The sequence below is a fragment of the Triturus cristatus genome, chromosome 10, assembly GCF_964204655.1.
Source record: "Triturus cristatus chromosome 10, aTriCri1.1, whole genome shotgun sequence".
Classification (NCBI taxonomy): domain Eukaryota; kingdom Metazoa; phylum Chordata; class Amphibia; order Caudata; family Salamandridae; genus Triturus; species Triturus cristatus.
This window is the reverse complement of record NC_140593.1, coordinates 375,221,167-375,247,446: the sequence shown is the minus strand read 5'-3', so window position 1 is coordinate 375,247,446 and position 26,280 is coordinate 375,221,167. Positions and strand designations below refer to the sequence as shown.

Below are 26,280 nucleotides of genomic sequence, written 5' to 3'. Positions count from 1 at the left end.
CAGACCCCGACCTAACACTATATGTTGACGGCTCATGCATGAGGACAGGGGCGGGAGAATTAGTGGCAGCATATGCAGTGACTGCTGATACTGTAATAATAGAGACTAAAAGAATAGACATATTGTCAGCACAAGCAGCAGAGCTCATCGCCCTGACACAAGCGTGCATAAGAGCTAAGCACCTGAGAGTAAACATTTACACCGATTTTCTGGCGAGAAAGAGGTTTCTTGACCTCTCATGGGGCCAAGATACAGCATGGCCCCCATATTCAAGCCCTTCTGGAAGCGATACATTTACTAACAGCCATAGCTATCCTAAAATGTAAAGCACATACTAGAGCCACAGATACCATTTCCCAAGGCAATGATCTGGCAGACCGAACTGCTAAACAGACAGCTCAGACCCCACTAGACATGACAAAATCACAGATACTATCACTGTCCAAAGCCATGACAGTTAGGGATCCTTCCAGGGATGTACAAGACATTCAGACACATGCTACTCTAGACGAATTAAAGAAATGGTCGGAACAAGGAGGGGTGCTGACTGATCAGGGTTGGATGAATAAGGGCAAATCCACATAGTTTCTTTCTGATTCAAGGGTACAAGTGATTATAAATACCACACATAGTCCTGCACACTTAGGAGAGAAAGCAATGATAGATAGCTTACAGAATATATGGTTCAACAAGCACCTGCGTGCAGCAGCGAAACAAAAGGTCAGAACATGTATGATCTGTTGCCAATTCAATCCAGGTAAAGGCATTCCGATGGAACAAGGTGGATTCCATCCACCTGACCACCCTTTTGAAGTGCTCCAAATGGATTATATCCAAATAAACAGATGTAGAGGTTACAAATATGTCCTGGTACTAATGAAGCAGGTGTCCCTTCTGTTAGGGTATACCTGGAAATTCCATTGTGTGCGACATCCTGAAGCAGCAGGCCTTGTAGAAAGACATAATCAGACATTAAAATTTTGCGCAGACAAAGGTATAGACTGGATGGTAGCCCTGCCGGTTGCCCTCTTTTACATGCGAATGGTAGCTCATTCTAGAACAGGCTTATCTCCCTATGAAGTGGTCTTTGGTAGACCACCAAATATGTGGGGCACTCCAATGCCTAAAAGATTACTTATGTTGACAGTAACATGCTGACAGATTACCTGGCTTCCTTGATGTCTGCACTACTCTCTTGTTGTTCGCAGGTTGCTGCCGCCTTCCCTGACAACACCCAGGTCAAAGAATACTCCATCGCTCCTGGATGGAAGGCGCCAAAGTCAGTGCTCTGGACCACGGGGACGGCCGTTAAAGTCAAAAGGCGGAAAGGATGATTGCACCTTCACCACTCTTTTACAAAAAAAAAAAAAAAAAACTTTGAACTATGATTTTGGATTTTGAACAACATTTTCTAGAGGAGAATGCCCAGAAGTTTCCACAAAGCTAAACCTTGATTCAAAAAGTCAGAACCCGTTTGATCAATTAAGTCCACTAGGTGGTGAAGCGGTTGAACATGTATTCTGGCTCGCATAAGATCTTGGACAATAACATAAAGCAAAAATAAGAGAGCTAGATAAGAAGCAAATAGATGTATAGTGACTGTAATTTTTCAATCTCTTATGTGCATCACGATAATATGTATCAGCTTAATACTACATGCTATTTTTCCTCCTATTGCCTCACTCTTATACTCCTCCACTAATGATACCATAAAGCACACCATAAAGCACACATTTAGTGATCTGCCATCCTATGAGCTATCATATCGACTTGCCTTACGCAACAATACCTTTATTCAGATGCTGCACCATTCACATCAGACTAGCAATGCTACAGACTGCTGGGTCTGTGGCCGACTCCCCCCCTATCAGAACTATAAGGGAGTTTTTGCCCCTTTTTCTCTATCCGTTCACACACAATGGCTCCTGTGGAGCATGGTTTAGTTTGATTAATTCCCTAGATTCGAATTCCGCAGTTTATCAAGACAACTGGGTATGGGGAAACCTGAATTTAGTTTTTGCTTAAAGTCTGCTACCCTAACAAGGAGGGACTTCCCAAAAGAACAGGAACTGATCTAAGAAATGAAGTATATGGATTAGGTAATTTTACACTTAACCTCATGATCCTGAACGTTGAATCTGAAGCTACACCAATCTTGCCCGCCATGTCCGTATTCCCAGTAAAAGAGGAATTATGTATAAGAAAGAATGGCTCCATACACATGGGCCATAGTAAATGCACCACTGTAATAAAATTCAGTGATCAAGGCAAGTCTACATTTAGAGCTTCTCGTCATTCCTACTTTATATGTGGCCAGACCGCATATATACGCCTACCTCTAGATTGGGATGGTACCTGTTACATAGCATTCCTCCTACCACCTGTTTTCCTAGCTCCTCCTGATTATCATAGAAATACTCATTTAGTACACAATAGACAGCAGAGAGATCTCCCAATTGTCGATTACACTGAAGCAGCATGGGAAAAATACACAGATTTCAATAAAGGTTTCTTTCCCTATATAGGTACAGTTACCAATAGTAAGCTGATACGTAGATTAACCAGAACCCTTGAAGCAGTAGTGAACGAAACTATTTCCGCCTTAGGCAATTTAACAGAAGAGCAGTCTGCTATGCGGATTGTTGTGCTTCAAAATAGTCTTGTCCTTGACGTTATCCTGGCCGATAGGGGCGGAGCTTGTAGGGTCATCGGATCAAGCTATTGCATTTTTCATACCAGAAAATTCGCCATCTGTATATAAAGCCATAACTCGCCTTCATAAGATTGTAAGCCAGATACACCAGAATCCAGGCACCTGGACTTGGTCCGGTTGGTTTTGGAGTGTATTATCTACCTTTGGATGGAGGGTCCTATCCTTCCTAGGTATTGGCCTTCTCATACTATTCAGTTGCTGTCTATGTCTACAATGTGGACCAGCGATCTGTGGTCTGTGTGCCACATCGTGTATTCCACCACCAAGATTTCATTCAAGATCACGGAAGAAGAAAGAAGAACAAATGATGCTATATGAACAGATCAATGGATTGATGAAGATTGATATCTCTTGAAGGGCAAGTAGGGGACAAGGAGGGAATGTGGAAATGTGGATTCTCCTGACCAGTTATGTCCCCTATCTTGGACCCCAACGGTTCTATGTGCATGTCACAAGTACATGTATGTTTCCCTCCAGTTCCAGTTATGAAGACACAAATACATGTGCGTCCACCGTCAACATGTCCTCTGTCAGATCCGCCATGAACAGGCCGGATATTCCATTCCTAAATATGAAAGGCCACCGGCTTTATATGGTTCACTTATGCCATTTTTACAGTCCAGGCAAGTAGGCCCTGATTCTGCCATCGAAACTCCTCTTGCCTTCTGCCTCTGAAAGCTCCAGTCTGAGCCTGCATCTGTGACCATGAACTTTGTCTCATTCTCTGCGCGGCTCACGAAGCCTGACATCAGCCTATTCTCTGCCAAGAACTGTATTTCACCTTCGAATTATCTGCTTCCCCCTCAGCCGATGCATTCCTGCCTAGTAGTTTAAGTAAACATTCTTCCAGTTACCAAGCAAAAGGCCCGGCTTCTCTGTCCTCATGCAAGTAATTCATAGCCCTGTTACCATGGAATATTCCTACCCCCTCGCATTTAGTGTAGACACTTAGACGCTTGTACATGCACGCACAGTCAGTATAGAATAGATTTTGTCCGAGAGCCCTTCCCTTGTGGATAACACAGTTCTTTAAACATAGGATATTAGATATGATTAGGGATTAGGTTGACATAACCCCAGACTTTTGTCTCCACATGTAGAGCTAAATGTCAAGTCCCTTTCTCCCTCTAGTTGCACGTCTATCACACGTCATGCTGCTGCGCGCGCATCTCTGCCAAGTATTTCTGCTGACATTGCGAAATCATCTCCAGGTATCCACCCACACATGACAATTTACCCATTATCATCAAGTGGACGCCCACATGGACGCCCACCTTCACGCCTACTTACACGCCCACATGCTCTTATCTCATTCTCTCTTGCTCTCTTGCTTACGTACAATTGAGAAATGTATATATACTGTACTCTGTGAATAATGTTTTGAGAATATTGAGAATACTTTTCAGCCCCGTCCAGATCCTTTTTTGGTGATGGAGATATTCTCCCTTTGACTCGAGTTATTGGAATAAAGCCCTTTATGAATCTGATACCACAGACTCAGCCTCTTGCTTTATGCATGATCTTATTGATATCTGAAAAATTATGACAGCGTGATATTTTATTTACCACAGGATGCAGCAGTGGTTCGCGTCAGAGACTGGAATTAACCAGGGGATCCCAATCCACCGGGCTAGGACTGCAGTCAGTTTAAGTAAAAATTAGGTTTGTTCTACATTAGGGGCATATATAGAGCCTACAAGGATAGTTTGTCCATTCAGCCTGCCATTAGTGCACACATATCTGCTGTCTTCATCTGTGACTGTTTCCTCAATCACATAAGGGCCCCCCACCTTTATCCATATTAATGCACCTATTTCTATTTCTATTTTCTATTTAAAATTATTTGTACAGCGCACGTACACCAGCGGTTTCTTGGCGCTAAAAACTGAAGGAGGTCAGAGAAGAAGTCCCGGGTTAGGGGAAGAAAGAGAGACTAAGGTATTAATTAAAGGATTTGGCAAAAAGGTATGCCTTGAGTTGTTTCCGAAATAACAGATATGAGGTTGAAGCCCTGAGTTTTGCAGGCAGAGAGTTCCAAAAAGTCGGGGCGAGAGTCGCAAACTTCGAGCCTCCCCATTTCTTTCTTCGGAACCGTGGGACAGTGAGAAGGGATTGGGAAGATGACCTCAGTTCCCTAGATGGAACGTAGGGAATGATCTCCGAGGAGATGAAAGCTGGCGCCGTGCCCAGTCGTGCTTGGAAGGTGATAGATGCAAGCTTAAACTGGACACGGGCCCAGACGGGAAGCCAATGTAAAGCTTTCAAAAGGGGAGTGGTGTGGGAGGATTTAGGGAGTTTGAACACCAGGCGGGCCGCCTGGTTCTGGATCTGTTGCAAACGCCGAAGACTATATGCAGGGATACCTGCATATAGGGCGTTGCCATAATCCAGGCGGGATACGACCATGGCAAGAGTGATAAGTTTTAGGGCATCAAAAGAAAAGAAACGGGACACCTTGCGAATGGTGCGAAGAGCCAGAAAGGAGGAAGAAACCACAGAGCTCACCTGGGAGTGAAGGGTGAGTTGTGAATTGAGCTTGATGCCTAGGGTTTTAACCGAGGTGGAGGGAACAGGTGGGGCACCAAGGGAAGGGGGCCAGAAAATGGGGGACCAGGGGCTGGATGGCGAGAAGTCTGTGCTATATACCTGGCCTCGCCATCGTCTATGGGGGTTTACGGTCTCTGTCTGGGTTAGATGAGTTTCCTGCAGGAGGGCAATGTTGGTGGATCTCTGTTGTAGGTATGCATATATTGAATTTCTGCGTGCAGGTGTATGCATTCCCCTAATCTTCCATGTGATAATGTTTGTGTGCACCATGTTCCAACTGTATTATCCCTGTTGCTTTGTAGGGCATGTCTGCATGGAGGGGGACCAGGCGCTGGTTTAACATTCTGGTAAGTGTCTGTAACATAAATAAAGGTAAGGGATTAACTATCAACCGTATAACTATATGAGAGCGATTTCCCAATTGGAGATCGCTCAAACAATGCTGCAGTGGCAGTTACAATAGTGGCCTGTGTCTGGCTGTTGGGCTGTGCTCTACAGGCCTGTGATGTCAAGATACTGCCTTTAGTTACAGGTATAATGTAGCTTCCTCCCGAGTCTATGGTATAGAATTCCGCTATGGGGGAGGTAATGGGGCTTAGTGAACAGTTAAATCTTTGTCTTTACTTTTGGGTGAGTTGTTGCCTCATGTGATGTATATGTGTGGATCTAGCGTAGAAGAGGAGTATAGTAGTACTTGGTTTCTACATACCTGTACACACTGTCCAGTTGTTATTAAATGTTCAAATTGAGTTTTCAAGCGGCTGCAGTGTAAAGTCCGGCGAATTCAGGGGGTGTGGGGCAATCCGGTCCGGTGAGAGTAGTGTCATTCTGAGCCAGTGTGTGAGCAGAGCTTGGGTCTCAACCGGGATCTTGACACTCATATTAGGCATCCGCTGTAGCATGGATCGCCTCTTGTTTTTCCATTCACTGTTATCCGGAGTCAGGAGCTGCAGCTGGCCACATAGCTTGTGCAGGAGTCCAGCATAGAAGAGGAGCGTGGTAGTTCTTAGGTTTTGCGTGTCTGTGCATATTGATCAGTTCGTATGTAACGTTCAAGTTATGTTTTTGGACGTCTGTGGTGTGATGTCTGGGAAGTTCGAAGGCTCACCGTCCTCAGATCTGGTGGGAGTTGAGCTATTTGTGGGCTATATATGGGCAGAACTTGTGTCATGATCAGAGTCTTGAATTTCAGATCGAATGGTTGCAGCAACTTGGATTGCTTCTAGTCCATTAACCGCTGTTCCAGATCGGGAACTGCAATCGGCCGCGCATTACGACCCAGGCCCATGCCTTTGCCCCGTCGGCATGGTAGTTTGTTTCTTCTGGGATGCATGCGCTCTGCTCGCGGCTTAGGCCCTGACAGTAAGCCCGATTCCTCCAGCTAGCCCAATGCATCTGATGGAGTGTTGAAAAACTGGTGCATCTTGTGTCACCAACTGCAGTTGGGCCATGAAAAGCAGTGAATAATAAATATCTAGTTCTCGAAGCTGGTGCTTCACCAGAAAAAAGGACCCGCACCTCTGTTGTACCTGCACAGTGTAATCAGGGAATAACATGACTTTGCCGTTTTGGATTTCAATACTTAACATCTTACGGGTTTCTCTCAGTACTGCATCTCTGTCTCTATAGTTTAACAGCTTGAAGAGGAGTGGTCTCGGTCTGGATCCCAGTGGTGGTTTACGGGCTGGTACTCTGTGAGCACGCTCTACCACAAATTGTGGTGATAAAGCATTGGCAGGAAGGTGCTCTTTCAACCATCGCTCAACGTATAGCACTTGATGTTGATCTTCTTCCTCGGGAAGGTCTACGACCAGTATATTATTGAGTCGGGAATGTCCTTCCGAGTCTTCAAGTCTATCCTCGAGGGAGTTCACTCTGTAAAAGGGAATCTTGGATTGCTGCTGTGTGGTTCCGGACAGTTGGCTGAAGTTCTGAGAGCGACTGTTCATTTGTTTGGACTATCTCTGACAATTTGCGATGGCCTGCGCCCAACAATGTGAAATCTGATAGGATTATAGTCAGTGAAGAGAGGTGTTAAGTCTCCCACAGCTGGATTGAGGCCATGGCGCGGTTCTTCCTGTGTCCTCTTGATCCAGTGAGATGCGTCAAGTAAGTACACACCTCATCGGCTGGTGAACACTATTAGACTCTCCAACTGGGGGTGTGGCTTGTACGCCTGTCATGTCTATTCCATGACTTGTGAGCCGGGCTCCGAGTCAACCCCCAGGCTTCACTCTATATGTGTGCGATTAAGCCGTGTCTGGTGGCTTAGTAGACTAATGCATCCCCTGCAGAGGCCTGTGTTCAACCTCAAGGTTGTAGGTTCAAATCCCGGTCAGGTCCACTCAGCCTCTCATCCTTTCTGAGGTCGATACAAAGAGTACCATTGAGTTGGGTAACAATAAACATCTGTTATTCAGCACCAAGATGCCCCGTTGGGGGTGAACGTGCGCTTTACATATGCACCGGTTAGGTTATATCCATCCTCTCTCAGTTTTCAGCTGTGCCAGCTATAGGTGGGGCCGAAATCACTCTTTATTTCTATTCTTGAGGAGGTCAGGTGCGGGTAACTTTATTATTTGGGGCCTTTATCACCGACCTCCTGGGGTTCCCCGTTACTTCTATTGCTGCATGTTGTATTTTATAACCAGTTTTCTCCACTGCGATTTCTGGTAGTCAGCCTAGGGCCTAACTTCGGCCAGACAATGCGGTGCACCTGGTGTAGCCAGTGTTTGTAGACTGGATGCATGCTTTCACATGCAGAGTAATTGGGCTCAGTGTATCTTGGCAAGTTTATGACCGTGAATTTCTCGGGCCTCCCTCTGTGCTTTTTTCTTGCCTGTTTTTGAAATAAGGGCCAGGGTCCAGGCTGGCTCTCATAGCTGCACCGGTCGAGTGGTCCATTAGCGGGGACTCCTGTGTCTACTGGCCATGCCAAGCCATCTCTGTTTTCCCTTCCACTGTTGGTCAGGTCACTCTTCCACCTGTGTTATGGCCGCGAGCCTTAGCTTCTCTTTCTTGTTGCTGTGCTACAGCCTGGTCCCGATCAAACCCTTGTGCCCAGCCTCGCGATTCCACCACACACCACTCAAGCAGTCTGGTCCCTGCGCTCCACCTAATCCGAGGGATTCTACGAGTCACTCCGTCTCACCTGTTTGGCACTGGAATATCCTGTTTCTCAAAGCTGGATTACCCGTGTCTGGTCCGCTCTCTCAGCTCGCTTAGTAGTTCTCTGGCATCAGGTGACATACGGTTCTTGGTGCCTCTTTTTGGCAGCGCCCACCACAGACACCGCTGAGTGGCCTTCACTGCCCCTGACTTGAGTGCCACGACCAATGTCGATCAGCCGTGGCTTCTTGCCAGGGCCCCGTTTTCTGGGGCTATTGCGATTACACAGCCCAGCAGGCGTAGTTTTGGGCAGGCGCTCACCGCTGTGGTAAATCTTGAGGACCAACCGAAGCCTCTCCGGTGTGTTCAGGGCCAAGCACATCCAGCAGAGGCAGGCCGCATCCCAGCCAGTTGGGCACCCACACTGCAGCACACAATCGCAGTGCTCCTTGAGTCTGCCACATACTAGGCTCAACGTCGTTCGTCCTCACCTTGTGATATCCATCTGTGCTTCAAACTGCCAGGTATGTGTGCTCAGTACCCAAACGGGATCACTGTTTCGCTAATTTGATTTGTCGCTGAGGTTTTTCAGGATAATTGGGGGTATTGGTGCGGAGCTCTAAGATCTTGCGTCCGCCATCTTGGCTTGATGGCCACACCCTCCAGCGACTGTTTATTCATGTGGGAGTTTTGTGTTTAAAGGTGATAGGAGACCACCACCATTTATATATTGTCTTCTACGAAGACCGGATAAGTCGAAACGCTTTAGCCGAATAAAGATTTATCATGGAAAACTTCTTCGGAGTGCGGGTGTTACTTGCGCTGCATGAAATGTGCCTGATGCTCACGTTAGTGAGAGTCAAGAGTGTGTCAGCCTGGCACTGTTAACATCCTCATTACCAGCCAGAGGTCATCGTCCGCACACCCAAGCTCAGAGGCCACTGATGGGCCTTGGCCACCTAGGAGTGCAACAGTCATTTGTAGTCCTAGTGTTCAAAGATCCTACCAGGTGGTTCACACTCAAAGAAATGCCCCGACAACCAAGCTAACTTTAAAGGCACAGAACCCAGGACCCCACACTATTCTGCTTGGATTACGGTGGTGTTATCCAGGAGGACCTGCACCAGCCTACCTTTGATAGACAGCAGGAAGGTCTTCGGCACCAGATAAATGGTCAACAACTCCAACAGGGTTCGGGTTTTCTCCCGGAAAAGAGTCCTCTGATCTCCACCTCTCCAAGATAGCCTGTCTAACCCCTCAGCAACACAACTGTGAGTTCTGGGTGAGGATCGAATAGGAGCTTGCCGTTGGTCGAATTGAGGTGAACCAGCCACCACTAAAGATACTTTGCAGACTCCTCCAATACCTGGATAGAATAGGACATGTTCCCCTGGTGGTGGTCGAATTGAGGTGGAGCAGTCACCACTGAAGATATTTTGCATTCTCCTCAGTTACCTGGTTTGAATGTGAAAGGTTCACTCGGTGCTGGCCCAACTGAAACTTCATAATCCACTGCAGAGTCAGTATATACCACCCAACATGGTTGACAAACAAGACAAGAAGCCTCAGAGCCACTCTCATGGAGACCTCGGACTGAGGTGAAACATTAGGATCATAGCCTGAATGTCCTCAACTCATTGTGATACAGGGAAGGCCCTGAACTGCATCATATCCAAGATGGAGCCAATAAAAGAGGGCCTCTGCAAAGGAGTCAGGCATGACTTTGGCATGTTGATTGTGAGCCCCAAAGATGTCAGGAAGTTTGCCACCATCTGGATGGAGGTGGTCTCTGAAATAATTTGGTGAGCCCGCCTTCAACAGCCAATTGTTGAGGTAAGGGAAAGCCGGTTTCCCAATCTCAGAAATTGTGCCGAGACAAGCGTCATCACTTTCGTGAATACCCTATGGGCAGTGGCTGGATAAATAAAAAAATGCTCCTGGCCCACCTTGAACTGCAAGTAATATCTGTGTGACTGCAGGACACGCATATGAAAATATCCGTACGGCAGGTCCAAGGCTATCATCCAGTCACCCAGGACCAGGGAAGGCAGATCCTGGACCAGTGCGACCATCTTGGATCTGTCCTGCAGGAAGGTGTTGAGCGAGCACAAACCTAAAATAGGACAAAGACCTCGGTCCTTCTTCAGCAGGAGGAAATAGATGGAGTAACAACCAGTCCTGGTTTCTGAGGCTGGTACCCTCTCTAAGGACCCTTTGGACAAGAGAGACTGCACCTTCTGCAACAAAATTGCCAGGTGCTCCACTGAAAGCTGCTCTGATGTGGGTGGAAGATGCAGCGGGCCAGAAAGGAATGCAAGGGCATAGTCCAAGTCAACGATCTGGAGGACCAATATGTCAGACATGAACCTTTGCAACCCTTTAAGAAACTGGTGGATCCGTCATTCTATAGGGTGGTTGTGTGCCACTAAGGGCAACTTAAAGTGACTTGGAGGCTGATGCCACAGGGTTAGGAGGCAGCGATGACCGGTGTCCCTGATGATTTGCACATTGTGGTGTCTGTCTTAACCCCATAATTGATGCTGAAAGGACTGGGATGCCTGAAGCAGGGCAAAGGGCCAGGAGCCGCCTGCACACCAACCGTGAAGTATCCTTGAAAGGGACGAAATTGCTTAGGAAAATTCCTGGCAAATGCCAAAAGTCCCAAGGAAAGTGCTGCAGCTCAGCGGTCTTTGAAGTGTTACAAGATTAAATCTGCCTTCTCGCCAAACAGGCAAAGACCCGTTAAAAGGCATACCCATAAGGGATTCCTGGACATTCTCAGAAAAAGCCTGCATATTTCATCCATGACAGAGAATTACACTGGTGCCGACAGCTCGACCCAAGCAACTGGTAATATCCAGGCAAAAGATAATGACTTATTTGGTTGCATCTTGACCATCCTGAATGGTTTGAGCCTAAAAGACTACCAGCAAGATCTTGCTGACCAAGTCGCAGTGGGCATGAATATATCAGTAACGTAGGTAACAGACATTGGTGTACCTCAAAACTAGGCTGGCCAATGAGAACATCTGTTTCTCAATATTCTTTGATTCTGGCTGGGGGTGGGTTGTGGGAAATGATTTGGTGTTCACCTTGCTGGCATAAGCTTGAATCACCCAACTCCCTGATGTTGGGCTAAAATATTGGGGTTGCCTGGTGCTGGTCTATGATGCCTGGCAATGTGTCTATTCGCAGGAGGGAAAGAATTAGGTGTCACCCAATTGTCTGTCAATGTGTCAGTAAGGGCTTTGTTGAATGTTAGCATAGGCTTGGAGGAAGCCTGCCTAGGCTCTAACACCTCACGGAGTACAATAGTCTTTACAGTCACAGAAGGGAGTTATAGGTGCAAACCCTCAGCTGCATGTCTAATCACTGCAGTAAAAGAAGCACTTTCCTCCATTGGTTGTCCCCGGAGGAGATCAAACTACTATCAGGGGAAGTTTCCAGCCCAGTGGCCTCCTGAAAGTCGATGTGGAGATTGTAGTCATCATAATGAGGGTGAAAGTCATCCCCCTCATCTAGACTGTCATCTACAAAGGCTGGCTTACTCTGATCAGAGTCGGAGCAAAAAAGTGGATGGAGTACTTGAGGTTGCCTCCGTGCCAGTGGCAGTGTTCAATCTGAACCTGACTTTGTGGGGACCAGGTGCGACAAAGTAGATTCAGGGCATTACCTCTGTCATGGTAGAGACTAGTGCTCCTCGCAGTCAGACAACAGTCTCACTTGAGGGTCGTCCTATGGCACCAACAGAGTCGGGCTGGCATCGAAATTGAAGGCACTAGCTCAGATTTTGGCATATAAACGGCAGTCAGGACTGAATCCTGTGCTGAACAGAAGCAAGGTTGAGGGGTACAGAAGGTAACAAGGACAGATCCACTGGTGGTAACCTGGCTGGATGCCCCTGTAGCTCTTTGGGGCTTACAGTCCTGCCAAAGGGAACCAGAAAGTGCCAAAGATATGCAACATCGCCTCCATGGAGGCCTCAACTTATTGCGGCAACGCAGATGATACGGAGAATTCGGAATGCATCGGGATGGATTGTGGGATGTGCTCCTCCTGAATCAGGGGCGAGACCCACTGGAATGTTGACACCCTCTTGACTTATCTGGAGATAGAGTGCGACAGACTGGGACGAGTCCTGCTTGGCTTTCTTGTGTTTCCTCGTCGACTTAGATTTGGACGTGCCAGAGGACTCTGACCACAATGAGGACCTGCTGGGGAACAGGAGTGGGAATAATTCCATCCTCTTAACTTTGAGCAGGACCTGTGCAGTTTCTTCTGGTGTTTGGAAAAGTACAGCTTTGATTTACATTCTTGGATCAGCTTTGGACTCATGAGGTTACAGTTCTCACATGATGCTGAGTCGCGGGCGAGTCCAAACACCAAAGGCACACCTCGAGCATGTCGGTCACATACATATGTCTGTGATAGTCCGAAAAATCCTGTAATTTTTTTGAGGGAACCTAGATGCATTGCATAGTTTGAAAATATTTTTGGAAATCTCATCAAACCAATGAGGAGGAGTGGAGCGCCACATTTTCATTAGATGGCATGGAAAGAAGGGAACATATTGCAGCAAGCAGGGGTGCACTTATATGTCATTTACAAATGGAACAAAGTCAATGCGGAGCTGCACAGCACCACCTACTGGCATGTAGAAGCACTGCTATGTGAAAGTTTGAGGATCCAGCCTTGTGCTTGGGGATATTCTAAACTGGGAGAATTTGTGGTTAGAACGGTGCTTATTTGAGCAGGTGGTGCCTTTGGAGGCCACTGGCACTTATTTCCCGCATCAGATATTTACTGAATGCAAGAGAAGAAAAAACACACAGATCGGAAAAACTGAGGAAGAAAAAGATGGCAAAATGCTCACAAAGGGAGAAAGAAGTAAGCTGCAAGTGAGAAAAAATGCAGGAAGTGGCTGGTTGTGGATTAAAGACTAACAGCCTTATTATTCGGAAACTTTTGTTTAATTGCGCCAGCTGCTAACTTCTGAGCAGGGCTTCAGGAACCGGAACTCTATCTTTCACAAATTAAGCACTGGGTTAAAAGTATTTATCAGTATTTCAAATTTACACTCACAAATCTGTGCTGCTTTCTGGGAGAAGAGAGAGGTGCCAGTCAAGTGAGGAGATGGTTTATGCTGACATGCTTGAGTAAGGGAATCAAGAAGACAGATGAGTAAGAGAGGGAGTCAGAAGCCAGATGAGAGCAGCAAGGGGAAGAACCTGGTGGATGCAGATGGGTTGGGAGTAGGGTCAGAGGCATATGATTGATGAAAGGGGTCAGAGGCTGAGGTACAAGACAAGAGACTGCAGGAAATAAGGGATCAAGAAGAATGAAAGATGAGAAAGGAGCTCAACCGATGAGAACCTAAACCAAGGCAAATGACAGATGACAGAGTAGACCAAGGTACAATAATGATAGGGAAGTTTAGCGTAAGTGGGATGAGACAAAGGGCTGAGGATCAAGGTTGAGGTAGATTTCACGGGGTACAGGGTCACACAATTGGTGAAGGAGGACTCAAAAGTACTCATTAAATAAAGGTAATGACGGCATATAGCAGATGTGTAAGGAGTCTAAAGTACTTGACAAAAGGAGAGACAGGACTGACACAGAAACAGAGTGGAAAAGGCGTAATATAAATGAGACTGTGGAAGAGGGACAAGAAGGATGAAAAAAGGGGCCAAAGCAAAAGACAGATGAAATGAGAGCTGCAGCACCCAATGGAAGGGACATGATCGATGAACAAGAACTCTAAAGCACCAGACAGATGAGGCCTACATAGCTAAAGGGAGCTAACAGTCATCACCACATTAGCACAGACTTGCTTCATTACTGTGAGTGGTGTGGATAGATCCACCAGAGACCCCTCATTTGTATAGCTTTATAAGACATTTTCTCCACTTCAACAACAATCCTGTTCCCTACACACTGGTATTAGCCATAGCCTTCATTCCATATGACAGGTATTTATAAAGTGTGTGAATGGCTTGGCCTGATGACCAACATCAGCATAATCCAATGTGGCCTGTTCACAGGTTTTCTGACTGTCCCTCAATAGTTAGTTCTACCCCCAAATCCTTTGAGTATGCGCTCTCCTTTCGACAAAGAAAGGTTTTGTTTTTCCCTAACGGACGAGTTACTTACCTTCGGTAACGATGTATCTGGTAGAGACACAGTCTAGCCGCAGATTCCTTAACTTAGAATATCCCCAGGCGTCAGACTGGATCAGGAAAACTTTCCGCAGCAGCACCTCTGTTTGCCGCGGGGGGGGGGGGGGGGGGGGGGGGGGGTAGCGCCACCCGGCTCCGCCCTGATGTCATCCACGGACGTGACGTCAGTGGAGCCATATATGCCCCTTCCGGCGGTCTGACGTCAGTTTTCATTGGAAAAAGAGTATGGTAACAGTGTGCGTAAAGAATGAGAAAATAAAATAAATTGAATGGTGAAAAACAGCACCATAAAGGACAGTGCTAGGCACTGTATAGTGTATAATAACAAAGGGAAAGAGCAGAGCACCACTCTGAGAACCAAGCCCTGGAGGCAGAAGAGGATGTGAAAAAACATCGTAGCAAACAGAAAGAATGCAAGCACAAGATATAACCGTGAAGGACAATAAGTCCGGAACACATGAGCAAAGAAAATCCACCACAAGACGGCACCAGAAAGGGACATAGTATCCCCAGTAAGAGACCTATAAACAGAGGCAGAGGCAATAAACTTCAAACCAATGGACCGCAGGGGAGGTAAGAGACCCCATGGAGATTGAGAAGGGGATAGCGGTGGGTGGGGAACCATGAGTAGATCCCACACTGGACAACCCAGGGTGTAGGGATGCAAAAGGACACATGACACATGGGCATACCGCCTAATCACAAGAATGGGCGGAGTAGAGCAAGCAACACAGAATGAAGCATGCCGTGTAGGAGTGAAGTGAAAGATGTTACCCCGCAGAAAGACAAAGCTGCCTGGAGGGAGGCGAATGCAGGAAGCCCAACCTGAAAACGTCTTCGCCGAACGGGGAGGATGAGAGGGCACTGAGGAATCTGCGGCTAGACTGTCTCTACCAGATACATTGCTATCGAAGGTGAGTAACTCGTCCATCTGATAGAGACATCTGGCCACAGAATCCTTAACTTAGAATAGATACCAAAGCCATACCCATAGAGGAGGCGGGTCTGCGCCCGAACCCCACCATGTTCCCAAGAGAACTTAGCCGTCAGCAAGGTGACGAAACACGGTAGGGACTGCAAGTCAGCGCAGCCACACCAGACCACAAAGCTCTGAAAAGCGCGGGAAACAATGGGAGGCAAAGGCACCACAAGCCATTACAAAACAGCATGAACACCCCCGTATGTAGAGCGGGTTGAGAGAAAGAAAGCATAAGCTAAAAATGTTGGTGCGGAAGTGAGAGTTCATGGCTTCTCAAGAAGAGAAACTGAGCGTAGGGTCCGATGTGTTGACTGTAAGTAAAACCCAGAGAGATGACAAACTGGTATGGCAGGGTCAGTGCATACCAGTCCAGTATGCACAACAGTGTAAAAAAGCACTGTCGATCCCGCACCAGCCAAAATATGTGGGGCAGCAGTGGCAGGATGCCGACCCACAGCCAGCAAGTAGCAGAAACACAAGACACTCCAGTACACAGTCGCCCTGTCACAAGACAAGTGAGAGGGCTGACGGCAACAAGCAGAAGCACCCAAAACAGGACTACAGTAAAAATTATAATCATGTGGTAGACAGGAACACACATAAGCTTACCGTGTGGACGCTAGAACCACACGAAGCAGAGGAAAGAAACCCCTGTAGGGTAGCAGCCCAGATGTGAAGGATGCATTAGCAAGCAGGCAACATGTTAAAAGGGGTATTTGGCAAGCTGGACACCCACACAAGAGCTCATAGAATGAGCAGACCGGGGTGAAAACCACGGACACCACAGGAAGGAACATCACCTGCGCGACTCTGCTGTGTGAAGATCACAGAGCAGATATAGATTAAGAAGATAACGAATGATGTGTTACATAATACAAGACCATGGTACGCGAAAAGTACCAACAGTCATGTGGAAGCAGAATTGGACAGGACAATGTTCGGACCGATAAGCAACATCAGCCCCCCGCCCAGGAGGATCCATGGTCCCCCGCTAGACAGATGAGGAGATGGAGCCAGACATGATGGTGGAAACAGTCAGAACCAACCTAATGGCCCAGGGACCCAAGAAGCGAGTATCCTGAAGAGAACACTTCCCTTGAGAGTGTTACAGCAGGAACCCAAAGCATGGAAAACACCTGTGCGGAAAGCAGCTGGGAAAGTGGAAAGACTCCTGTTTGAGAAGTGCCCAGAAATGGAGGGCACAAGGCAATGTACAGCATAGATGTACATGGCAAGACGCCACTTTCATGAACAAGTCCAGACATGGCTGAAGGACGAGAAACTATTACCCATCCTGAAGAGGGGAGGGTAGAGCCAGCACTGTGGAAGAAACAACGCAAACACCCTATGATAGTGAATCAGAGCAGGGTGCACTCCCAGTAAATGCAAACACTAAAGAAGCGTGCCGCACAGTGGCTCGGCCGTGAGGCTAACAAATGGCAGGGCGTCAGCCGTGGAAGAACTGTGCCTGAAAGTAACAGAACAACGGCCCCAAGGGACAGTGGCTGGCGAAAAGAAGAGCAGCCAAGAGGGACAAGAGGAGCACAGTGATGCTGCAAAATGCCACTGTGAAAGGCAGGTGAGCCTCAATTTAATAATCCTATACCGATGGTTCGAAGTATTACGGACAACCGTAGACCACAACCTTAATTGAAAATGCAATAGAGCGACGCCAACCTGTGCGTCGCATAGAGCAGAAAGAGAAGACAGAATGATCCACACAAGAACTTCTGTTAAGAATACTCCACAGGAGCGTACCAAGCCTTCCTTGTAGGAAGGCAGCTACACAACAGCCATTAAATACCCCACATAGGGTAAATCTTAACCTCGGCAAGGGGGCCTCCTCTGGAGCCAATCGCAACATAAAATCACACATCATGTGACAAAGACAGGAAACAAGGTCGAGAAAGCCTGGCTGCAAGGGCCAGCAAATCACGGGAGACCAGACATGAGGCGGGAGACCGCTGAATCAGCGTGACAATCAAAAAGGTCCACACCATTGAATGGCAGATCCCACAGAGCGTCTTGAACGTTGTCGGGAAAACGACTATCGTGCAGCCAAGCATGGCAGCCCATAGCAACCGACCGTACCATTGCTCTACTAACAGAGTTGGTAGCGTCCAGGGCCGATCGAATGGAATATTGTGCCAATCCGTGGCCATCAAGAAGAAGGGGATTTAAGTCAGTGCGGGCGCTTCTGGGAGAGAAGGAAGAAGGAGCTCAACCAAGTCGCAAAGGAAGCACGTGCGAACATGCAAGATGTGTTTAAGGCACGGATGCCTGCACTGGCGGAGGCAAAAATATCGCACCCACATGTCTCCAGCCACAGAGACTCCCTAGTGGGAGGGAGCAACGGCAGAGCGAAAGAAGGCTGCAAGGCAAAAGCCGCCTGGACAACTAGACCCTGAGCCCTAGGGTGAAGGGACAAGCAAACCGGATCGTCCGGGGCCGGGCAATGCCGGCGAGCAATTGCTCTATACACAGGGTCACCAGAGGAAGGCCTTGCCCAGGTAGCAAGCATGATATCAAACAAGGACCCCGCCAAGGGGCAGTGAAGGATCCACATCCACAGGCTCCATGTGTAGGAGATCCAGTAAAGGATCAGTGGGTAGGGAAACCCCAGGGGGCTGCAGGCAAAAAATATCCGTAGCCCTGCGAATAGCTCTCACGAAGGCCACACTAGCCTCCATCGCAAGCTGGGGAGGCAACAACAAACAGTCGGTTGGGGACGGTTGAAGGCTAACCCGACCGCTAGAAAATAAATGCGGAGCATCCTGGGTTTGATCCAAAGGCAAAGGAAAACTAGGCACCTGCACCAAGGGACTGTGAAACGACCCTGGGCTTGGTGAGCCCAAAGGGGGCACATCCTCCATCAATAGAGGAGACACCGGCACCGACGTCGAATGTCGCCATCCATCCATCCATGCCCGGATCGCCTCTCCTCTGGAGGTTCTCGACGTCCACCGGCAGGGAGGAAGGAGATCGACAGGGCGACAAACTCGGTGCCGCAGCTGACATCAGCACAGGAAGCCGCACCGGGCTATGTGTTGACTGGACGGACGGATGACTGGGATGCCCCTCTGGGCCATATCCCGTCGACGTCGTATCGACTTCGGGGTCGGAGTCGACACACTCAGCTGGTGCAGAGGATGAAGCCGCCGGCGAAGACCAGACATGAGTGCCTTCCTCCTCTGTGGAACCCGTAGGGGCACCAGGGAGAGGGGGTAACCCAAAGAAAGACTGGAGAGCCTTTAAGTAAGCCTCCGTTTGGGATTGTGTGCTCCGACACCAGGAAAGGGTGGGTACGGAGGAGACGACAGCAGGGCGCCAGTGCCTGGCAAGGACCGAGAGCAGCGGGTCCCTGCGTCACGTTTTTGGGAGGAAGAACTCCGTGACTTCCGCTTGTGCTTACCCGTCTCCAAACGGTGTCCACCGGAACGGCCCCGTGAGCGGCCCGATCCCTAGAGGGAGCTGCAGAAAGTTTTTCAGATCCAATCTGAGGCCTGGGGATATTCTAAGTTAAGGAATCTGCAGCTAGATGTCTCTATCAGATCTCACAGACAAACATGCTGGATCATTAACTCTGCAGTAATTTAAAAGCCAATTCCAACACCTTTGTAGCATGATTATCATACTCCCTCACCAGAGAAGTAGGCAATTTATGATTTTTTCTAAACAGTGGTGTCCATTAGGGCAGCTGTATTAGGTCTGGTCCCCAGAGTGAGAGTCTTATTGGCAAGCACAAGTCTAATCACTCCATCAAGCTTCCCATCAGTCCACTTATATATTTGTTCTTTATTGTCTCTGCTCACAGCACCTGACCTGGATTTGGCAATCATTACTGGGGATTTAAGAATGAACAAAAATAATGTTGGACACGCACACACTTGGTTATGCTGCAATGTCAGTAGCATTCTCAAAATGTATAGTGTTTACCTATCAAAAATATGCAATATAGAAGGGATGAGTAGTAAGCCACCTACTTTTAGGCAGAGCTTTAGACATTAGGACTTCTCAACCAGTGAATGATTGTACAGTTTTGCTGGGCTCTTCCCATTGAAAATCAATAATCAATGCCTTGATTACTGGATCAGAATCACCCCTGACTGCTTCAAAATACATGTATAAAATGGTTGTTAGTGATAGTGCATGTCATTTTAGTGCTAGGGTCACCCTTGAAAGGTATTTAAGGATATGTATGATATGCCACATTCAAAAACGGAAGCATTATTTTTGCTACATGGAGAAAGGTGTTATTAGAAACAAGGGAACCTAATGGTAGTAGTCAGGGGCCTTGGGTATCAATGAGTTACAAACACAGTGGTCCCAGACAAGGACAATAGGAGAGGAGGGAATAAATATAGACCAAGAATCAGTACTATATTAATGCAGTCCAGCCGGACAGGGTTAGTTTCATATTGCATATATTAGCAGCAAATAAAGTGGGGGATACAATTCTGTGTCCAGCAAGGTACATATAAAACAAAACAAGGGCTCAGGCAGAACAAATACTTGTAGATCATACATTAGATAGAACAAGCACAAATGTACAGAGACATTGTTACACAAAAACAATAGCAAATTAAATTGTGTTTACGGTGTACAGAGATTCAACGATGTTTCGATCCCATTAGAGCAATAGTGGGATCATCATCATGATATTACATTACATGCCTGAGTAAAAACTGCTGTGGTCAATAATTGACGATCAGAAGGTCGCCAGGAGGACCGTAGATGTGTGTCCTCATTTGGGGAAATAGAAAAAGAGTATAGCAGGGTGCGATGGTAAATTAAACTGTGCGGTTAGGCACGAGTGCAGGCTGTCTTGTGGATGGACCGTGGCGGCGTATCCAGTTAGGGATAAAACAATAGGGCAATATCCTTAACGGTGAGATAACCGTGAACAGATACGGCGCGTCGGTCGGAACGCCTCACCCATGGAGATCTGGATTGGGGAAAGATAGCAGTTCAGAGCAATAACACCCTATGGCAGTCATACAAGATCAAGGGTGCTATAGTCATGTAAAAAAAGCTTAGTCTCACACACACATTTATGTGGGGGGGGGGGGGAAAGGGGGTGTCTCAAGTGTCCATAAGGGAGCTAACATATTGGCTAACTCTTGAATAATTGAGTATTGAGTCACACATCTCAACCTTGCTTGATGATATTCAGGGCTTGGTAGAGATTATATATCTATGTTTTAGACATAATCAAGCCTTTTAAGTTTCAATTGTATTTGCTTGAAAGTGGTGCTCTTTCCGCTAAAGAGGGGGTTTGGCTGCAACAGCTCAGATGGTGAAGTCAGGGTCCTTCTCTGATCTCTGGAAAGGGGAGCATCTTGTGGTCTTGCATTTTGCACAGAGGTTGGGCAGCTTGGTGGTCATGTGCTTCACAAACTGCAAGACAGCCTCAGAGGCAGAATATTGATCTTCTATCACCTGCCCAGTGGGAGAAGCTTTACAAGGAGCTAGACATCCATACCTCTAGACAGTGAGGTACGAGTGAACTGGCAACAAAAAAGATTTTGAGGCTGCTCCACAAACAGGACCTCTGGCTAGGCAGGTAGTTAGACTTTAAAGCACCATACCTATTAAATAGAAGCATATTTGTAGGCCCTCGGTTATGAAGGAAGTAGTTCTAATGCGTGAAATCCTTACGCAGTTCTTATGAAGAAATAAGCAGGTTTCCAATTTTTCTACCTAATCAATTAGGGGTTTATAAAAACAGATACTGCAATACAGGTTATATGAACTCGAAAAAGCCATGCTTGCACTTCTTTAATTCTCACAAAAGTCAAGCATGAACTCTCGATTCTAAATTACTCATGTCCAACCACTTATTTGCAAAAAAAAGTATGCCCTCAGCCAACGAAAATAACTTCATGTATGTAACAACCAGTAGTTCAAACGTTTGCATTAAATATTCATAGTTATTTAATTTTTCTCCAAACATCACCAAGATGTTAGTCTAATAACAGAAATAAATATTGTATGTAAAGCATGTGTTCTGGTATAATCATGATATAATTTTAAACTTTGTGACTTCTACAATTGACTGCATTTTAAGGAAGCCAATTGTACCGAAAAATATTTATACAGTAACTCACCTCTCCAGTGGCATAAAAGGCATTCTTTTGATATTCAGGAAAGATCTGTAAAAACTGGATAAGTGCACTGTAAATATAAAGGAGGCACAAAAGATAGGATTACACCTGAGAATTTGTTAACCTACATCACAAGCAAAGTACTATAACTCTTTTCCAGCTATAAGATTATCATCAATAAAACTTAGCTGACGATCTGGAATACAACCAACCAGGAAGCAACAGCTTCCAATTTCATTAAAAATTACTAAACAAGTTAAATATCTTGGGTTAAGAACTCCACAAAATCTAAGAACTGGAAAAGGAAAAGGATATCAATAAATGGACTGGGATAAAAACAAAAAAAAATTGTTCACTGTCAAGCCTTACCGTTATCAATAATAGGCAGGGTGAACAATAAAAAAAAAATGGTCATTGTACCTTAGCTGTTTTTTTTCTTAATCCAGCAACTTCCAAACTACAATTGAGATATTTTCAAAAACAAAAATACGAACTCCAGTTAAACGACTTTGTTTCGGAAGAATAAAGTCCCCAGAATACCTTGAAAGAAGCTAACTCAAGATATACACTGAGAAGGACTTAAGATAACCGGTTAATAAAAATGTTACACGTCAGGTTTTGTTGGCACGACAGATGCGAGTTAGATCATTTGTTGTCTTAATCTGGCCTTGCACATCCTAATTCACATAATGTATATTTACTCAAGTTTAACAAATCAAAATATATAAAAATAATAATACAGAGCCTTGCACATTCATGGCAAAACATCCAAAGTTATCTAAAACATCCAATAATTCGCGGTCATGCTGTACGTTTGGGCAAGAATTATATTCTACCAATACAAATCTATGTAGAGTCTATATTTAACGGGTGGTAAACAATTTAGGCAGGATTAAAAAACTTGACCAATTGAGAACAAGAAATCCAGAGTTTTCTTTTTTGCTATATCCAAATATGATGGCAACATTTGATCGCCATGGGACACATGAAATAGATAATCTGGCTAACCACTCTTTGGTAAAGCTATTTTTAGCTCAAAATGTCATTATCATATTATTTCCAAATGTTTTGACAAATTAGGTCTTCCCATAGTGTTTGGTGCTGAAAGATAATAAAAAGTCTGTTACGAATGTGGAACTAGTATGGTATTTGGCGATTTGCTTTATTTAGAAGACTGTCATTAAAAACTACCATCTTTTAATGCTGCAATATACTTTCCTTGGAAACTTTCAAAATATATTCTGTATCAAAACATCACTGTCCAAAATTTAAGGAACAGTGAGGGGCATGGCTTAGGCTACCAGGATGGCAGCAGTATTTTAGACGGGCTACCTCAGCATCCAAAAGACATCCTTTGCCATCCCGGCCCGACAGCAACCATCACCGGCCCCCTCATCACGAGGTGCAGCAGGGAGATGCAGGAAGTCAGGACCATCCAGAGGGGATAGATGCCGACACACTCACGGCGCGAAACTCAACACTCGGTGTGAGCAGGTTGGTGGCCCCCCACTAAGCCCTGAGCCGGGATTAGCTGCAGGATCCAGGAGCCCTAGTGCCCTTCAGGGCCTGCACAACCTCCTCGGCTCTCACTAGTGGGCTCCACCGCTATTTTGGGCAGCGCAGTCAGAGGTAGGAGGCATCGGTAGGCACTTTAGCGCTGTCATGCACAGACTACTTGCAGCCTAAACACTGCTTCCACAACTCCAGCAGAGGCCGTGGGGCCACACTCAGTACGCCCATAATAGCACATAGCTGAAGAGCGACCCTGCACTTGGTGCTGGCAGCAGAGAGGTGAGGCCACCCCACGTGCGATTGGATTTAACCACCTGGTGATCACGGGAGCCGGACTACTGTGGGCCTGTTTTGAAGGCAGAGGGAGGTAAGCCTAGGAGGTTGCTTCCCTAGGCTACCTGTTCCCTAGGCTACTTGGAGGGCCCTAGGCCTAGCAAAACGAACTTTGGAATGGGGGCCCCTGCTCCTCTGAGATGATCACCTCATTACCTCCCCACAGTCTTGATTGCATCAAAGGGGGCCCCCCTTCCTCCCACCTGCTGTGCCGTGTCAGGCTATGCTGGGCCTGTCTGGGTGCTTTCCGAACACTAGGGAGATTTTGAGTGCTGTGAAGAGGACTGCAGAGGTCTAAGAGAACATGCTGGGGGTGCGACAAGCTTTGATTTGACTCTCTCCTGGCACACTCGAGTGGGGATATCGGAGACCTCCTGACTGCATTGGCTGCTCATGCTGCCCTCCTGGGGTAAGTGGACCACGGGAGGTGCAGTCACCCACTCACGACGAGATCGCTTGACATGTACTGGCAGATGGGGCGAGACAGACCCACCCCACTAACACCAAAACAGAAAAAAATGCATCAATACACCAGGCCAGCCTCTGGTGTATCTGGCACAGCTGGGGATCCCCCTCTCCTGCTGCCCCCCTCCCTCCCCAAATCCAGGCCAATCAAGACATTATCCTTAGGTTGCTTCAAGAATCCAGAGAGTGGTCGAAAATAAGGTGGCTGAAGTGCACATGGATGTGTCCTGCTGCGTCAGGACCTCCGCAATGTTGCTGGCCAGGTGACAGATGTCGAGAACAGTCTCTTGGATGGAAGACTAGATGTCCGCCCTCAAGCTTCAGGTTTCTAAACTGCTCTCCACTATGGCATCCTTGGAAGAATGGGTCAAAGACACTAAAAAACAATCATGAGTGAACAATCTCCGATTCATTGGCTTCCCGGAGGGGGAGGAGATGTCTGGCATCGATCGACTGCTAGAAGACTGGCTGCCATCCTGTATCCCTGCTGAAAAACGATCCTGTGCTTTATGGTAGGAAGAGCAAACTGCTCCTGGCCAGTCGGCCCCCTCCGATGGTTCCTCCTTGTCCTGTTGTAGCCTGCAGTCTCAATTATCGAGATGGTGTTGTCTGGTCTCAAGGAGAATGACATCTCCAAGACCTGCACTTTCAGAATAAGATTATGGCCTTCCCTGACTATACCTGTACAGTCCAACAGCGCAGAAGCGCTTTCAAATATGCCAAACAGAAACTTTGTGCCAATCTACAGTATATAATCCTTTTTCCAGCCGGACTGAAAGTGATATTTAACTCACTGACCTATTTCTTTGCAACTCCAGAGGAGGCCTTGGAGTGGGTGACATCCTGGCGGGCCAGATGGGGTTGAGGTGCAGATGGAGGATATGGCCTCCATTCCCTCCCCTAAACTTTCCAGGAGGAAATGAGCCCACTCTCGAAAAGACTGCATTGGCCTGCGAACAGGGTAGACCTCGCTGCACCCACATAGCTACACAGTCTGAGCTTGGGTCCAGAATCCAGATGCCCTGCTCCCCGACACCACAGACCTTCAGATCCAGAGCTGACGACTGAGACACTTCCATAATCGCTAGAACACCAACTGAGCGGAGCTGTTCTGGCATCCGGACAAGGCCAGACAATGCAGAAACCTGGCTCCTCTGCCATGCACAACTTTTTGACACACCTTTGGGGTTGGGGGGATTGAGAAGCGGGGTTGGTTGTTTGCTTGCCAAATTGTTACATAATATCAGGATATGTTGAGATTACTGTCAGGCACTATAATCCTCTTGTGGGTGCCACCAGAAGGCTCCGGTTGGATGTAGCCCTATTTGACTTCTGCAATGATTAGGGATGGGGCGAAAGATACTTCATGTTGGAAGTGTGGGGAGGGTGGCTGGGTTGTTATGTTTGTTTAGGTTTGTCCACACATACTGTTGATATTTTCCCTGCACTCTCCACACATGTAGTACAGCCTACCATTTTCCACAGTTCCACGGTGATTGTCTTCCACTAGATCTCCCCGCATCTCACCTTGGAGAAACTTCACCCCATTAATTGCCCAACCCAGTTGATGATGGTTAAAGTTTTATCATGGAATATTAACAGCTTTCTAGGTCTTATCAAACGATAGGCCGTTCTGCGGTAACTGAAACGTTTTCAACCAGAAGTAGTTATGCTTTAGGAGACCCACTACTTGGACACGAAATGTTCTTTTCTTGGTCGCTTCAGCTACAACTGAGTTCCATGTGGGCTTCTCCTGAGATTCCCCAGTGGTTTCAGCTTCCCTGGACGACTCCCAGGGGCATTTTGTTGGGATTGAAGGCCAACTCGAGGCCAAACAGTACAACTTTCTGTCAACTTATGTCCCCTAACTGCAACTCCTATCGACATTAAGGAAGCTTCGAAATCCTTCGATTGACACTCCCTGACCACAGGTCAGTCCCTGGTAAATGGTACCACAGGTACCCAGGCCACTGTGACCAGGTAAGGCCTCTAAGGGCTGCAGTACTTATAGTGCCACCCTTAGAGGCCCTGTACCTTTACACTCACACACTGCCTTTGCAGGCTGAGTGTTTTGGTGCAGAACAAAGTAAAGAGTCAACATGGCTGTGTGCCATGCTAGCAATGTGTGCCATGCCTACAACCCACTGTCCTGTCATGGTCAGTCACCTCTCTAGCTGGGTGCACTATATCAGTGGTGAGGGTACAGGTGCATGAGCCATGTACCCCTACAGTGTCAATTCTTAGACATTGTAAGTATAGTGCTGCCATTAAGAGTATATGGTGCTGGGAGTTTGTCATTACAAACTCCACAGTACCATAACGGCTGCACTGAAAACTGAGAAG

The 26,280-nt window shown here is 47.0% G+C and overlaps 1 protein-coding gene across 2 annotated transcripts in view; it reads right to left on the bottom strand.

The window, feature by feature from the left end:
* CPVL (carboxypeptidase vitellogenic like) overlaps positions 1–26,280 on the bottom strand; it is a 628,799-nt gene that overhangs the window by 367,868 nt on the left and 234,651 nt on the right. For both annotated transcript variants that reach the window (XM_085631603.1, XM_085631602.1), the window contains exon 7: positions 21,631–21,697. In XM_085631603.1, coding sequence (XP_085487729.1) covers positions 21,631–21,697 — 67 coding nt within the window. The remainder of the gene's footprint in view (positions 1–21,630; positions 21,698–26,280) is intronic.